The 15520-nt window shown below is 46.4% G+C and overlaps 2 protein-coding genes across 4 annotated transcripts in view; one reads left to right on the top strand and one right to left on the bottom strand.

Annotated features, from left to right (window-relative positions):
* Nucleotides 1-9324: 9324 nt before the first annotated feature.
* Nucleotides 9325-10537, bottom strand: TMEM60 (transmembrane protein 60). Its single transcript, XM_062631985.1, has one exon. The coding sequence runs from the start codon at nucleotides 9943-9945 to the stop codon at nucleotides 9541-9543; it is 405 nt and encodes a 134-aa protein (XP_062487969.1). The 5' UTR covers nucleotides 9946-10537; the 3' UTR covers nucleotides 9325-9540.
* Nucleotides 10538-13630: 3093 nt separating this feature from the next.
* PHTF2 (putative homeodomain transcription factor 2) overlaps nucleotides 13631-15520 on the top strand; it is a 67856-nt gene continuing 65966 nt past the window's right edge. For all 3 annotated transcript variants that reach the window (XM_062632006.1, XM_062632007.1, XM_062632004.1), the window contains exon 1: nucleotides 13631-13727. The gene's annotated coding sequence lies outside the window, so the exon portion shown is untranslated. The remainder of the gene's footprint in view (nucleotides 13728-15520) is intronic.

Below are 15520 nucleotides of genomic sequence, written 5' to 3'. Positions count from 1 at the left end.
GCTGATACCACCAGGCAGTACGCATAGTTGCCAATATGTCCAGTAGGAGGATTCCTCTCAAGTCCCAGTCTGGAAGCAAGAGTTGTTTAATGAATAAAGTAAACAGTGATGTCCACATTAAAACTGTTTTCCTCTCTCCCCACCTGTGGGACACTTGAGTTCTCTTAAGCTGTGTTCTGAGGGAAGAGGATTTCAAGGGTAGCTAGCATCTGGTGTAGTAATGGCAAAACCTCTGTAATTTAACTTATTTAATTCTTTGTGTAACATATTAGTGTATAGCTCAGACACATCTGAATGATACTTCTTTTTCAGGTAGCTACGAATAGCAGTAAACTGCCCTACAGCCTGTCCTTCAACTAAGTATGTAAAGCTGAAGATCCTAGGCCTGTGGTTATTTCCAGTGCCCTCTCAGCTCTGATATTTTATTTTTGGTTTAATTTATTTTTCCTCTAGCTCTCTAAAAGCTGTACAACCTTTACCTACCCAGGTTATAACCTTTGATGCACTTGGTTATCACTTTGGGTTCATTTGTAGCAATAGAACAATGTGATTTCCAGGTGATACCTAATTCAACTACCTAAGGCCCTTTTGTTGCAAACATTTTGGTTCTAGGTTGTTAAACTTCAAAGTGTTGCTGTGTACTTAGGCCTGGCACTAAAATCAGCCATTTGACACATGAGTGCCCTGATCTGTTTAAATCTAAAATAGGTCTGTCAAGGAATTATTAATTAAATCATTTTTTGAATTGCTAAATGTTACTCCTCCATAGCCATAATTACATATTAGAGAAGCAATAGCAACATGAATCTCTCTGATGTGGCTCATAGGTCCTTAAGTCTCACTGCTCATTTCTTTACTACTGGCTAAGAGATGAGTACCAGTTTTGCAGCCTCAGGGATCTTGCTTTCCCCTCACACTATGAGCAAACGGTTCATGTGTGACATGGCAAGTTATTACTCGAGCAGATTCTGATTTGAAAAATTCACTGGTTCAAGAGTTTGAGCCTTCCTGATAGTAGAAACATGGGCTCAGCTCCCTCTGTGTTTTGTGGATTATCTGGAAGCTTCCACCCATAATCTCTTTGGTTTAATGAACATCCATACACAGTTACGTAGCTTTCTGTTCCTCTTCTCTGTGCCAGCCATTGGAGAGCCGTGAGAGAGGAGAGCTGCAGGTTGTAGTTTACACTGAGTGGGATAGCCGAAGGCTCCATCTTTATCGAAACCAGCCTTGCCAGATACTGCTTCAACACCCCAACAACAAAACCTTATTTAGTTTACTTAAAATCTTCCCTGTGATTTTACGCTATTGTTCATTCTGATTCAAGTCCTTTTTTAGATGTCAGATTTTAGTGAAGTGTGCCCACCTCTGACAGCAGCTTTCTGCATCACACACCCTGCCCAGACTGAAAATCAAATCCATCTTTGAAAATGGTTTAGCAAACCCAGTTTTATACTTGAGAGCAGAACTTTTTTTCCTTTCGAAGACCCATTTCGTGGTCTTGGCCAGTGATGGCCTCGAGCTTCTGCTCAGGTATGGCTTGGTTCTTCCTTTTTATCACTTTTAGAATCTTAAGATTAAACCAGAGGGATTTCAGATTCACACAAAAGTGGAAGCTTTTCCATTTTCTGTGCATCCTCTGTGATTTTTGAGACAGGCCAGAGCCTCATTTTTAAACAGAATTCCTTGCAGACAATATCCAGAGGGACCTTGACACACTTGTGAGGTGGGCTGATGCCAACCTCATGAGGTTTAACCATGCCAAGTGCAAGGTCCTACACCTGGGTCGGAGCAATCCCAAGCACAGCTACAGGTTGGGCAGTGAAGAGATTCAGAGCAGCCCTGTGGAGAAGGACTTGGGGGTGTTGGTCGATGAGAAAATGAACATGAGCCGGCTTCAGTGTATGCTTGCAGCCCAGAAAGCCAACTGTATCCTGGGCTGCATCAAAAGGAGCTTAACCAGCAGGTCGAAGGAGGTGATCCTGCCCCTCTACTCTGCTCTCGTGAGACCTCACCTGGAGTATTGTGTGCAGTTCTGGTGTCCTCAACATAAAAAGGACATGGAACTGCTGGAACAAGTCCAGAGAAGGGTCACAAGGATGATCAGGGGACTGGAGCACCTCCCGTATGAAGACAGGCTGAGAAAGTTGGGGCTGTTCAGCCTGGAGAAGAGAAGGCTGCGTGGAGACCTCCTAGCAGCCTTTCAGTATCTGAAGGGGGCCTATAGGGATGCTGGGGAGGGACTCTTCATTAGGGGCTGTAGTGATAGGACAAGGGGTAACGGGTTAAAACTTAAACAGGGGAAGTTTAGGTTGGATATAAGGAGGAAGCCCTTTCCTGTTAGAGTGGTGAGGCACTGGGAGGTTGTGAATGCTCCATCCCTGGCAGTGTTCAAGACCAGGTTGGACGAGGCCTTGGGTGATATGGTTTAGTGTGAGGTGTCCCTGCCCATGGCAGGGGGGTTGGAACTTGATGATCTTAAGGTCCTTTCCAACCCTAACTATTCTGTGATTCTATGAACGATACGGGCAGAATTACCAGTATCTCTCAGAACTCCCTCTGTACTCCAAGACATCATCAGTCTGGGCTGACTGGCTGTGTCAGGGTGTGATGCTTACTTTGCTTGTTTGGGAAAAAAAAAGAGATTAAAATTAGAGCATTTTTTGTCCTCTGCCTGTGTTATGTTTGTTCTGCTGTGGTTCTCGTTCAGAGGGGAGCACCTTTCATGAGGGTTTCAGCTCCCAAATTGTTCATTAGTTAGCCAAAGGTCTCGCTTTGGTTTCCAGCGGTCCCTTCCTGCCGTGTGCAACTTCGTATTCACACTTTTGCTTCAGCAATAAATCTTTCATGTTCCTGATGTACTGAAACTAGTCTTTGCTTATTGCTTTTTCCCCCCTCCCTGGATTTCAGCTCTTATCTGACCCTTCCTGTTAGTTGGGCTGAAGTCTCCAGTATTGTAGTTGTGTCTCTTGTTGTTCTGCAGACTGGAAAGCTCTGCTCAAGGCCGATGCCGGCCCTGCCCGGTACCGACATGGTGTATTCTCAGCCCTGTTCCATCACCCATGTGGTGTGCAGAAGCGTAGCCTTGTTCTCCTAGATACTGGTACCGTGCTTGTGGTAGCAAAGAGTTGCATTGTACTGTCACTACCGGTAGCTTTCAAGGTGGTAGCTTGTTTTTTTTTTCCTTTGTTTTTTAAGTTACTGGATCTTTTGCATTTCGCTGGCAACTGACTTCATGTGTTATATACAAGTGTTACTCAGTGTTGTGTCACCCCCCCCCGCCTTCCCCGATGCCTGCAAATTGGCTCTGAAACAGCATTTTCCTTACAGGTACTGCCGGCATGCAGACTTTCCCTTCCTTGTTACTATAGTGAATATTTCAATACTTCTTTAACTGAGATATTAATTCTATCTAGTATTAGAAATAAAGTATTATTTCAGAGGGTGAAGATTTGAGTATTAATCTGTGAAAGAATTCCTTGGTGATAAATAAAATTGATTTTTAAGCAGATACACATATGCACAGTAAATGAGTTGCTATTGCAAATTACATAGGAAACGGAAACGTGAAATAGTGGAATGCTGTGAAACAGATCTGAATATTGCAGATTTGGAAAATTGAATAAGTCTTCCAAGAAACACAGGACTCTGGTACTCACTGTTCAGAATGACTGTTCTCTCATATGTGCATGTGACTGAGGAAGCTGAATTGACTGAAATAAATCCATGTTTTCTCCATGCTGATTGGCAAAGTACAGTGTTGTGAAATGGTGGACTACCACCAGACCCCACCCGGATGAAAACTGTACAGCTGTGATCAAGAGAGAAAAGGACTTTGGGGGCTTCTCAAGCTGTGTGGAGAACCTTGTCTTTAGGTGCATGTGCACAAGCTGGAAAGGGGAAGGCTGGATTTCCCCCGACCCCTGCTTCGCTGTGAACGACGCTGACGGGAATGTTTTCTCTGGTTGTGAGTCACTGTGTCCCACTGGTATTTAATTCCTTTCCCAAATGGATGAAATGCACTTTAAAAACTGTGTAATAGGTGATACTGATATTTTGTGCAGATCCCACTGAATTTGCAGCATATATGGGAGAATTTGGGAAACTGATTCCCGTAACTCATTTCATTACTCTTAGAAATGCACATTCAGTGTTCTGTGCAGAAGCTCTGATTAACTTCACCGTTTCTGGGTTTCCATTTGGATTAGAATCATCAGGGATACTGACTTTGCAGATTTGGTGTATTATATTCCAACCGCTGTTTTGCTCTGTGCCATGATGCTCGTATTTCCTTTGCCTTGGAGCTATGCTGTACTCCAGTGCTGGCTAAACACCAATCTCCTTGTGTCCTGGTCATGCTGATAGATGAGCCTACTGATGAGGGTGTTAGTACTAAATAGTCCTTTAATATTTGGTGTACAGTTATGATAATCTGATACAAACATTGATTAAAGCAGCAGTTTAAAATTCTATTTTCATCAAGTTTGATTTTTCAGTAACTTTTATATTTTCTTTCACCTGTTAATTTCCAGCTCACTGCTATGTAAGTTGCAATGTTTGGTGCAGCTTAGGCCTCTGTTTTAAAGATGATACTTTCTGTGGCAGTTTTATTCTGGTTGTGTTGAGACAAAACAGGGCAGTTGGTTGAGAAAGCTGTTCCCCAGGTATTTCAAGAGAATGAGATCTGTGTGCGGAAGACTAGTGTAACCAAGTCAAAACTGCTAAAGCTGTATTCTGAGTGTGCAGGGACACTCAGGGACTTGTCTGTCTAGTCAATGCAGCGACAGCTTTTGTAATCACAGAAATGAATTATTTAGACTAAAAAGCATAATTGAGAAGTGATTTCTTTACAAACTTCATAAGTAACACTGAGATAAAAACTCATACTGATAAACTCAGCTTGGGGTCTCATTTATTCTTTGTTTCTTGCACTCACGCTGCTGTTCTGTGCTGCCTTAACTTCTCTTATGCTTGCCTGCTTGTGACTTTGGCTTTGTTGGAAAAGGCAGACTGAAGGAAACAGCTGGACTGAGTTGCAGATTCTTTACTCTTCATCCACCTTCCGTACAAGCCCGAGGAGAAAATGTTGAACTGATAGTGGATGGCACTGTAGAGGTCCAGCTGCAGGGGTTCCTTACGTTGCCTTAGGCTGCATAGCCCAGTGCTTTCAGCAGTGAGTCTATAGCTGGGCCTGTCCAGGTCTGAAGGATCACATGGAAGACTAACTGCATCCAAACCTAAAAACCATAAAGGTACAATGAAAGGGTACAAACATTATTTTTTCCAGTTCAGCAGAGTTATTTTTACCTCAATCTCAGTTAAAAAGTGTTATGTGTTACATGCTCATGCTTTGCTTTCTGTGCTAATAAATGCAAAGAACTTATTTCTGAGGATGCAGTTATTCAGGAGCTTTGTTACTGCAAAGCTATGGTATTTGTTCCCAAAAGACAGTGGTGTTAAAATAGGTAACACTGGATGTTGGTTCAGTTCTGGGTGTCTGGGAGTCTCATGAAAGTCACTTTGATCAGAACCTTTGTGTCACCCAACTTCGAAACTGAGTAAACACGGAAACTTCCACGAGGTCACTCCAAGGTTTTGTTTCTGTACTACTGTGTGTATGTCAGACAATAACACTGCTTCCGTCTCTTACTTAGTCCTGTGCTGGCCTATCTTGTAACACTGTCACCTGTGCCGAGCAGTGCATTTGGGGTGTCTGTACATATGTCTCTGGTACATTCAGGTTCAAGGTGGGGATGTGTATGTCATGTAATGGTATTTTTCAAGTAGAAAAAGAACAGAAAACCTGTTCTTGATTTGTCCCGTTCTAAAATGGTGACAAATCAAGAACAGCCATGTAAATAGGTAATTGAACATTTAAGTTTCTTGACCTTTCACACATGTGCATTGATTATTTTCCTTTATCAGACAGAAGTAGATACTCTCCTACAAAGTATGCTGCAGTGTTCCAGCTTCTATAAATGATTTGAAGGAAAATGGTGCAGAACATAAATCTCCATATACAATATGTATATCATCTTTCTATATATATGATGTGTATAATATATATAACAGCACTACACAGTAAATACTTGCAGTCTCATTTCAGAACTGCAAGCTCTGAAGTGCAGTGTCAAGCGCAGCTGCTGAAGGCAGAGCAATCCCTCCACACCCCGCATCAGCTGCCACAAATACCTGGGGTGAGTGTTCATCCGGGTGCTGGTACTTGGGCTGTAGTTCCCTTCTGCCTGTGTCTCACAAGTCAGGGTGAACCACTGGCATCCACTTCCCTTTTCCCTGCCATCCCTTTTCCCTGCCAACTGCGTCACATCTGCTTTTCACCTTTTCTGTTCTGTTCAACGGAGATCAGCAGATCAGTCTCAAACAAAGTGTGAGGAGAGCTCATTCCATCTCAGCTGTGAGCGGTGCCTTTGCGAACAGGGTGGTTGTGAACAGAGGGAATTCCTGCAGCAGCTTCTGGAAAGGTCACAGTGCACTACAGCATGCTTTGTATTGTACATCCTTTTGAGTGAGACATTGCAGAAGAGCAAGACTGTGTGTACAAAGGCATCAGCAGAGGTTAGGTCAGTTAAATCTGGTACAAATACTGCTTTTGCTGAAGCATCTCTCTAAGGATGAGGATCCGGCAAGCAAAGTTGAGCACTTGCAGATGGCTGTGTCCTAAAAACACCCTGTGCTAAAGGAAACCAGTCTGCATGTGACCGGCAGGACACCAAAACTGTCTGCTGCAGCCTTCCAAATCTGTCATTTATTTCAAGGTTTGTAAATGTTTCAAACGAAAAAAACAAATCCACAACCAAAACACTGAAATTGTTCATCTTTTTGTGTTGCATTAGAAGCAGCAATTAAAAGAGGATTTGGAGCAACTGTGTTCAATTGTATTTAATTAGAGATGCCAAACTTTCAGATAATTGTTACATCTGTGGCACAAAGGGGGTTTATTAAGGGGGCAGAGCCACCATTTGTGGCCCATCTTGCTAATCACAGACCAAATCCTAATGAGGGTAGTTTTTATCCTTCCATAATTTGTGATGTGTTAACACCACCAACTGACTGAGGGAAGCGGCTCTGCTCCTCTGAGCAGCATGGGGTTCCCTGGCTGTGTGTGAACAGTGCCTTTTCCTCTTTCTTCTGATGATCCTCGGGTAGGGAAAGACAATGGGTACTCAGGTTTATGTTTGGTGCTGCAATACACCAAAAAGAGGTGTGTGTCTGTGTATATATATGTATTGTCTAAAGTGCTTAAATGCTTGTTATATGTTTCCATCAGTGTTTGATAAGTGGTTCATAGAAGTTTACCTAAATTGGAGGTAGGTCTTTAGACACTCTTCTTCTCCATACATTTTAAAGCAGCCAGTAAGAATTCTACCTGAGCTCTAGCTTGTCTGCTGTGGAGGATTGCATCCCAGGAAGCTCAGCAGCCCCAGCTTCTATTTGACAGAAGATCTGCTGAAGAGACTTACATTGGCTGCATCAATGAAGTGTGTTCTCTGCAGCATACATACACATGCACGTATATACCTACATCTCATCATTTAGGTTGGATATAAGGAGGAAATTCTTTCCTGTTAGGGTGGTGAGGCACTGGAATGGGTTGCCCAGGGAGGTTGTGAATGCTCCATCCCTGGCAGTGTTCAAGACCAGGTTGGACAAGGCCTTGGGTGATATGGTTTAGTGTGAGGTGTCCCTGCCCACGGCAGGGGGGTTGGAACTAGATGATCTAAAAGTCCTTTCCAACCCTAACTATTCTATGATTCTATCTCCTATGTGTAGATGCCTGCTTGCTCTTGCTTTCCCTACATTCAGCAGGCCCAGAGCACATGCCAAGATGAATGCTCACCCCTCCTTGCCACAGCTAATCCTAATCTCAAGCAGAGTTTTAACCTGAGCAATCACAGCAGCAGTGACGGGAGCAGGACACCATGCAAGCAGGCAGAAAGCTTCTCAGACCCTGAGAGGATCCTCCCGTTACGTATATTTCAGAATGAAGCAGGGCACAGATACACCTCCCCAAAAAACAACTTCCTGACAGGCACTGAAAGGAAAAGGGATTTCTAAAGGGTAGTTTCAGCTCTCCATGAATCACAGCACGTTTATAAACACATGGATCTGTTTAAAGGTGATGCATTATTTTTACTATAATAAAGGGGTTATAAATATTTAGCAATTAACAGCTACAGACTGTTTTCATTCCTTGATTCCTCTTTTAGCATAGTGGGGCAGTCATGGATCTGGAGCAATTGTGACCTAAATTCTTTCTGAAGACCTTTTGTGAGCTGATGTTCTGAATTTAGTGCCATTGCCTTAGCCTGGAGCAGCCTGGTTCCTGGGCTAAAGCCCTCTCAGCAATCTGACAACATGGTTCCCCTTTATTTGTGCCCCATCTGTGTGACTGAACAGGAAGCTGTTTTTTTTTTTTTTACAGACAAGTTCAGTTGAATGTACATAATGAATATTTTATTGGTGACACTGTGATCTGGTCACCTCCAGTTACCTCACATTGTTTTTCCTGGGCTCTTTTCATTCACTAGACATTCTTTCGTACCTGGGAGCTGTAAATGGATCAGTATCAGCAGCAGGCATGTTCCTACGTCCTAGGCAACCTTTACATCTGAATTTGGTGTTCTCACAGCTCCTGGAACAGCGCTCTCAGTCCACAGAATATGCTCCTGGTTCCATTATGGCATTGTTATTTAGAAAAGTTCACTTACACCCAAGTTTGCCAGTACTCCAGAAAACCAAAGGCTTCACCACAGAGATTCAGTACGAGACCATTAAAACCATCTTCCCTGCTGCAGTATCCTTTCCTGTGGGTGCAGAGGCATCACTGAGCTCACCTGCAGCTCCTTTCTCTTGCAGCACTGGGGATTTCTCCCTTGGAAACACAGTCACCATTGCCTCCCTCCCTCCTGCTGGCACAGTTCACCACTGACTTTTCTCCCAGGTCAACAGACTGGTTATTGTCTATTTCAGCAGCTTAAAGTGTTTATTTTTAGTCTTTAAGACTAGTAGTGGATTCTCACTGTCAAAAAATAAATGCTGAGCCACTTAATTCCTTTTTTGTTCTTGTTTGGCAGCTATCAGCTGTTGCTGATCCCTAAAGCAAATTTACCACCTTACAGAAATTATTAATTGGTTATTTCTTGAGTGACAGCTTGTGTAGTAGCAAACTGAAGTCCTCTTCCCAAGGATTACCCAATGTGCCAAATACTCAGGTAGAACGGCTGTGGTTCCTTTGAGAAGATCTACCTGCACAAAAAGAGCTTGTATCTTACTTCATATAACAAATAACCGTATCAGAACATCTTATGTTGAACAAATACTTTTATTTACAAGAGCATATGTGACAGTTTTACAATAAAAAAAATGGAACAAGTCTACTTTCAGTCTTCAGTCCAGTTTAGTCTCCAGCCTGGCTGATTTCTTAACTTGGCTTTCTAATTTGGAGACCAAGTTTGTGGCAAAACTGTAATAACCCAGTAACTTGGTACCAGCATCAGTGTTAAACCCACACAATACAGTTTAGTCTCTTCGTACATAGAAGATATTATATCCAAGTTCAACCATACCCCCGATAAGCAGGGCCCACAGAGGGATGAACACATAGGCCAGTTTCATGGTGGTGAATCGCTGCAGTTTAGCACAGAGGGCGAGGCAGAAGGCCAGTTTGAGCAGCATTGCAATGAGGTACCAGGCTTTCTTCTTGATGTTCTGGGAGCCGTTGCGAGGGTCGAAGCCAGACTTGCAGCGTCCGGCCATTTTCACAATGAGCATAACTAGAAGGATGGTATCGAATATCCAGACTGGAATAAAGATGAGGAACCAGTTCCACGGCGCTTTCTCATCCAGCTTTAGCACCAGCATGATCAGGAAGAGTAACGTAAAAAGCCATGTCAGTAGTACTCTTTGGGCCAGGGACATTCTCATTTAAACAGCTTTGAGAGGAAGTCTTTCACTGTCAGCAACCTAACAAAACAGAAGAGGAGGGATGCACCAAAAGATGGCACCACACAACCATCAGGCATATTCCTTAAAGGAGACTTAGGTTCTTGTTACTGTTTTCCCACTCCTAACCTCACCTACATTCTGCTCCCTAGCATTTCTTTCAGAACTACCATTCCCAGGGAAGCACTCTATTTTGGTCCTGTCCACCACTCAGTTTAAGTGCCCTAGGGCAGTTGTGTAAACTCCCTTCATCTGTTCTCTGAAACAACACTTTAATCCTAAACTAGCAGTCAAACTCATACAGTGGTTTCTGTAGGCTGAGAATATGCGTAGGTCCATTTCCCTCCAGTACTGAAGCACTCGTATCAAGTTAATGCTTGCAGATAAACCTAACAATTCTCTCTCTGTAATAAAATCATCACAGTGAAGCATAAACCAACTAACAAGCCCAAGTAACAACATCTGGAGCATCCCCTAGCCTGCAGAGCTGCAGTGACCACTTCCAGTCAAGCACCAATCTTAAACTACCAACAGCTACAGATCATGTTTGCCTTCCAGCAGGTATCTATCTGAAGCGTGCAGACACTGGCTGACAGGAAAACTATTCCATCTCATCAGCTTGGCATTATATGTACATTTCCAGGTAGGCACGATGGAAGAAAAACAAGATGGAATCTGTCTGCTGATACACAGTTCAACAGACCTACGTTTTTCTTTAGTCTGGAAATTCCTCTTAAGGAAAAGATCCCAGTTTAGACTAAAATAAACTAAACTGGAGTTACTGTCAGTAATCCCTTCCCTTGTGTGACCCAGAGCAAACCAGGTTTAAAATGGGGTTTTTGCTGTTTCCATTCTTGTGCATATCACCAAAGGGGCTGGTGGATGCCAGTTGCTGGCTGGATGGCACACAGACTCAGGGAAGGGGTGAATCTTTGCACTGACACTCATACGTAAGAGGTAACTGCCAAGAAGACAGAAAACTGGAGGAGGTTTAGACAGCATTGCTCTGCTCCCATGAGAGAAACACACCCAAACCAGCCAGTAGTGCAGAGGATTACAGAACAACTACCATGACCTGCCTGAAGCGCTGCCAGTATTGTGAAAACATTCCCAATATTCCCATGTCCAAGTCTGCAGCTAAAGTGGAGAGAGCAGTGATCTGCAATAGCTTCAACACTCCTTTCATGACAGCATTTCTGAAAACTACTTGTAGAAATCATTGGTACAGAGAGCACAAGGAGTATCTCTCATGAGCAACCTGGAGAAAGGGGAAACCAAAGAAGGAGCCTGCAAAATCCAGCCTGAAAGGAAAAACGGAATTCAACACCATTGGAAGTATCAGGTTATCAGATACACAAAGAAGTAAGTTGCTATCAGCTGTCCACGGAGCAAACAGAAAGCTACTGAAGGTGTACTGGATGGGGTGACTCAATTTGAAGGTTGCCCACTTGTTGAGAAGATTTTTGCGTTTCCCAGGTGTTCAGAACCACTTTTAGAATACGCAGACAGAAAATCTGGCATGGGATGTTCTGCTACCTTTCTCTGACCTAATTTAAGAGATGGAACTGAAGGACTGGGCAGCACTGCGAGACTCCATTCAATTTCAGTGGCTTCTTTTTGGATGAAAACCTCAACAACATCCAAGTGTACTCTTGAGATCCTACAGTCCAAGTAAAGGAAGGTACCAAATTTTAAAGGCTGACAGCTGGGGGCACATCTGACAGTAACAAAGGGCTCCATTACATGGAGCACTGCAATCTCCTTAGGAAAGGAGGTTATCAGCAGACTCTCAGCTAAAGGCCAGCTATCACAAGACAGTTAATGCTGGCAAAAGGATGTAGATACGGTGCAAGCCTGAACTGTCTCTTCTGTGAAAACAGTGAAGGAAATGTCAAAGGCAGAGTGTAAAAATAAAACCCTTCTCAACTCCTCACAGGACTCAGTAATCAGTAGGATGTGAAAGTTTTCAGTAAGGAGAAACCGTATCTAAGCAGCATTACTGACCTTGGCAGGGTGATCTACATAATGAGAATATGATGATAGCTAATCCTAGCCTGTTGGGGGGGGGGGGGGGGGGGGACACAAAGAAACTTACATACATGACATTCAGCTCAGTATTAATGATAAACAGATCTAGGAATTTAATCCTTGTACATTGCTAACAAGGTTCAGAAAAATTATATTATACTGAAACCAAATTAAATAGGACTTTAGCTTAAATGCCACTGTGAAACCCATTCAGCAGGTATGAGTAATTTAACACCTAGAAAGAAACATCTCCGTTTTAAAACTACATTTCAAATAGTTTGATGTGAATACAGGTTAGGTGTTCACAAGTCCTCCTCTCAACTGGAGCATTCTTAGTTGAACTAAGTCTTAGTGTATGCAGATTTAAAAGTGTACATAAACTCACACTACAACATCGCGGTAACCGGAGTGCTGTTTTACTCCTTTTAAGTAAAACAGAGACTCCGAGTTCTATATTTAGCTGAAAACAAACAAACCCCTCCCAAACACTCATGAACTATCCGGAAGAACCGAGGAGGAAACGGGCAAACCAGCGGCGGGTGCCGGGCTAAGCAAAGCCAGCGGCAGAAGCTCAGCAGCCCCTCGCGGTGCTCCGAAGCCAGCACTGCCTGATCCAGCCGCGGCCGCCCGGTCGCTGCCCTCGGCCACCGCCGTCTGCCGCAGCTGGGGGTATTCCTTGGCCCGGGAAGCCGGGCCGGCCCCGCGGGGCTGGGGCTCGAGCTGCTGCGGGACAAGGGCAGGCCAGGCCGGGCCGGGCTCGGAGCCCCGCAGCCGGGTGGGGACCGCCCGCCTCTCCCGCCCTTCCTCAGTCCCCCGGCTTCCTCCGCACCGCACTCCGGCCCTCCTTGCCGGCCCGGCCGCCTTCTCCGGCCGCTTCCTCGGCCGAGCCGGTTTTCTCCCTAGCCCCCTGCCCCGCCATGGCAGAGGCCCTGCCGCCTCAGGAGCAAGGGCGCGGTACAGAAACCCGAAGCGGAGCCCCCTACGCCCCCAGCCGCCACCTACCGCCTGCCCCCGCCGCCGCCTCCCACGCAGGGTCTAGGTGCATTCCCCTCCGGCGCGGGTACGCACATCCAGCACAGGTGAGAGGCGGCCGGGCTGCCTCAGGAACCCGCCCACCTTCCTTCCTTCCCCACCGCCCCGGGGCTCTGATTGGACAGTAGGGACTTACGTCATACCGCGCCCGGGAGCCATTGGGTAGCGGTGACGTCGCTCACAGTAATCCCCGCCCCCCTCAGCTATTCGGTAGCGGTGACGCCCGTCAAGGCCCGGCAGCCCTCATGGCGAATGGCGGTTGGGCCTGGCGCTCGCGTCCCTTTGCCGCCAATTCGAACAGCAGGCTGCCAGTCACACTGGCCCCGCCTCCCGTCCGTCGACAGCAGAGCCCCACCTCCCTCCCTGTCTGACTGGGCAGCGCCGCCGTCAGTCAGGTCTCAACCCCACCTTCGCGAGGCGAGCAGCGTCCTATTGGCTGCGGCCTGCTTGTGGCCCCGCCCTCTGCTCGGTGGCGCGCACCCTGGCGGGTGGCGCGCTGTTGCTGCAGCTGCCGCCGCGCGGGCGTGCGCGTTCTCTTCATCCTCCTCCCCCCCCCCCCGCCCCGCCCCACTCCGCCTCCCGCTCCCCCCTCCTCCCTCCTCCCACCCAGCTGTTGCCTCGCGCGCTCCCGCCGCCTCGCGCTCCTCTCGCCGCCGTTGTGTGCGGCGCGCGCTGGCCCGCTCCTCCGCGGCACCGGGCTGCCGGTAAGGTCGGGACCCGGCGGGAGGGGAGAGGGGGTTTGGCGGGAGGAGCGGGGCTGAGGCTGGGAGGCGGCCGGGGTGAGGCGAGGTGCCGGAGCCGGTGCCGGAGCCGGTGGCCGCTCGGCGGGGGCTGACAGGGGGCGGCCGGCGGGCCCGAAAGAACATCAAGGGGTGGCGGAGCGCGCTCTGCCGCGGCTCTCCTCGCGCGGTGAGAGCGGCTCCGCTGTCCGCCCGCGCGCCGCCGCTGCCGCGCCGGGGCCTCCCGCCCCCCCGGGGCAGCCTGGCCGAGGGAAGGGCGGGAGGCCCGCGGCCTCCTTGCGCCAGGTGCCCTCCAGCGGGAGCAGGCGCGGGGTCTCCGCGGGCCCCCGTGAGCCCTCGGCCACCGGCCCGCTGGTTGCCGCGTTCATTGTGACGGTAGGCGCTGGGCTGCTGGCCCGTGCCGTGCGTGTCGGTGCTCCTTGCCACGGCGGGCTTGTGCTGCTGCAGCACACCTTTTCCGTGTTAAGTTGCTCTGGTACATCTTGAGCTGGTCCGTTGCCTGTGTCAGGTGACAGAACGCTTTTTCTCCTTTACTTTAAAGGTCCTAAATTTCGGCATCTTCACCTTTATATTTGACCTCGTCTCCTAATTCTGTTTTACACATCTTTTGGTGCTTTCTTCCTTAGCCCTTATCCCATCTTTTTCCCCTTTCCACCCTGAGTCAGTGACAACCTGTCTACAGCATATGTGCTGTCCTTAGTTTGGGTATCTGAACGTTAGGCTAGTTTCTTCTGTCATATTCATTTCCCCAGTGTTTTATTTGCTGTTCTTTCTGTGGGTAACAAAGGAGACAGCGGAGGGGAAAAATGATTATGCAGTAGTCGAACTAGCCAGATGTTTGCTTCTTTTACCTTTGTTTTTCATTCATACTCCCCAAGTGCATGTGGCTCAGGTGTGTTGGACTCAGTGAGTTTTAGTCCACATTCTCAAGCTCTCTGCTTGGTGTTTTGTCTTTCACTGCTTTTACATGCTGTTGGTCACTTTCAAGACTCAGCAACATGACTCTTCCTCTTGTTCAAAATTTGCCAGTGCCTTATCCATCTGTCATATAATTAACTGGAAAAAGTAATTAATTGGAAAACCTGACTTGTTGAAAGCACTGTAATTAAGGATCTGAAGCTCTTTCTGATGAAACGTTCCTGCAGAAAATACAGCTGGTTTTACAGTTTTGACACAAGTTCTGTAATAGGAATGGGACTAAGTACAGCAACTCGCCCATGTACATCTTCCTGCCAGTGCTGTTAAACAGATGGTGGATTCTGCTTTATCAGGAGGAAGTCCATCACTTGAAATAACCTGTTAATCCCAGTAAGTGAATCCTAATATCTTTAGCTGCACTTAGAGCCGTCACGAAGTGGCAGAAGGGTATATTTCTGTTCTATACATTAGCGCTTGGCATGAGGCATTTTGTTTTCCTGGGGCTGGCTAGAGGCTGAAAGTGTTCTGGGAATAAGTCGCTGGGTTATAAATAGCTGTATGCATTTGGCTATTTCTGGAGCTCCAAAGGTTTTTGTGATCTTCTTTGATTTGCCCCTTTATCTGTGACTCCCTAGAAAGGATAGTCCTTTTCTCAGAAGCCTTATTTTTGTTCCAGCACGGTGTTTATGAGCCGATGTCTGCACACACATCATTCTTCTTCATACAGCTTCAAAGGTTGGATTTTAATGTTTTTTCCCCAGAGTTCTACTTTACAGTATTTGCAAGCGATTTTCATTTGTGAAGGTGAAGGTTGAGAGCAATGCTTGGAACTGGTGTGT

Source organism: Pezoporus occidentalis, unplaced genomic scaffold (genome assembly GCF_034315485.1).
Source record: "Pezoporus occidentalis ecotype Australia unplaced genomic scaffold, CSIRO_AGI_Poc_V1 ctg38, whole genome shotgun sequence".
NCBI classification, from domain to species: domain Eukaryota; kingdom Metazoa; phylum Chordata; class Aves; order Psittaciformes; family Psittacidae; genus Pezoporus; species Pezoporus occidentalis.
This window is presented reverse-complemented; position numbering and strand designations above follow the sequence as displayed.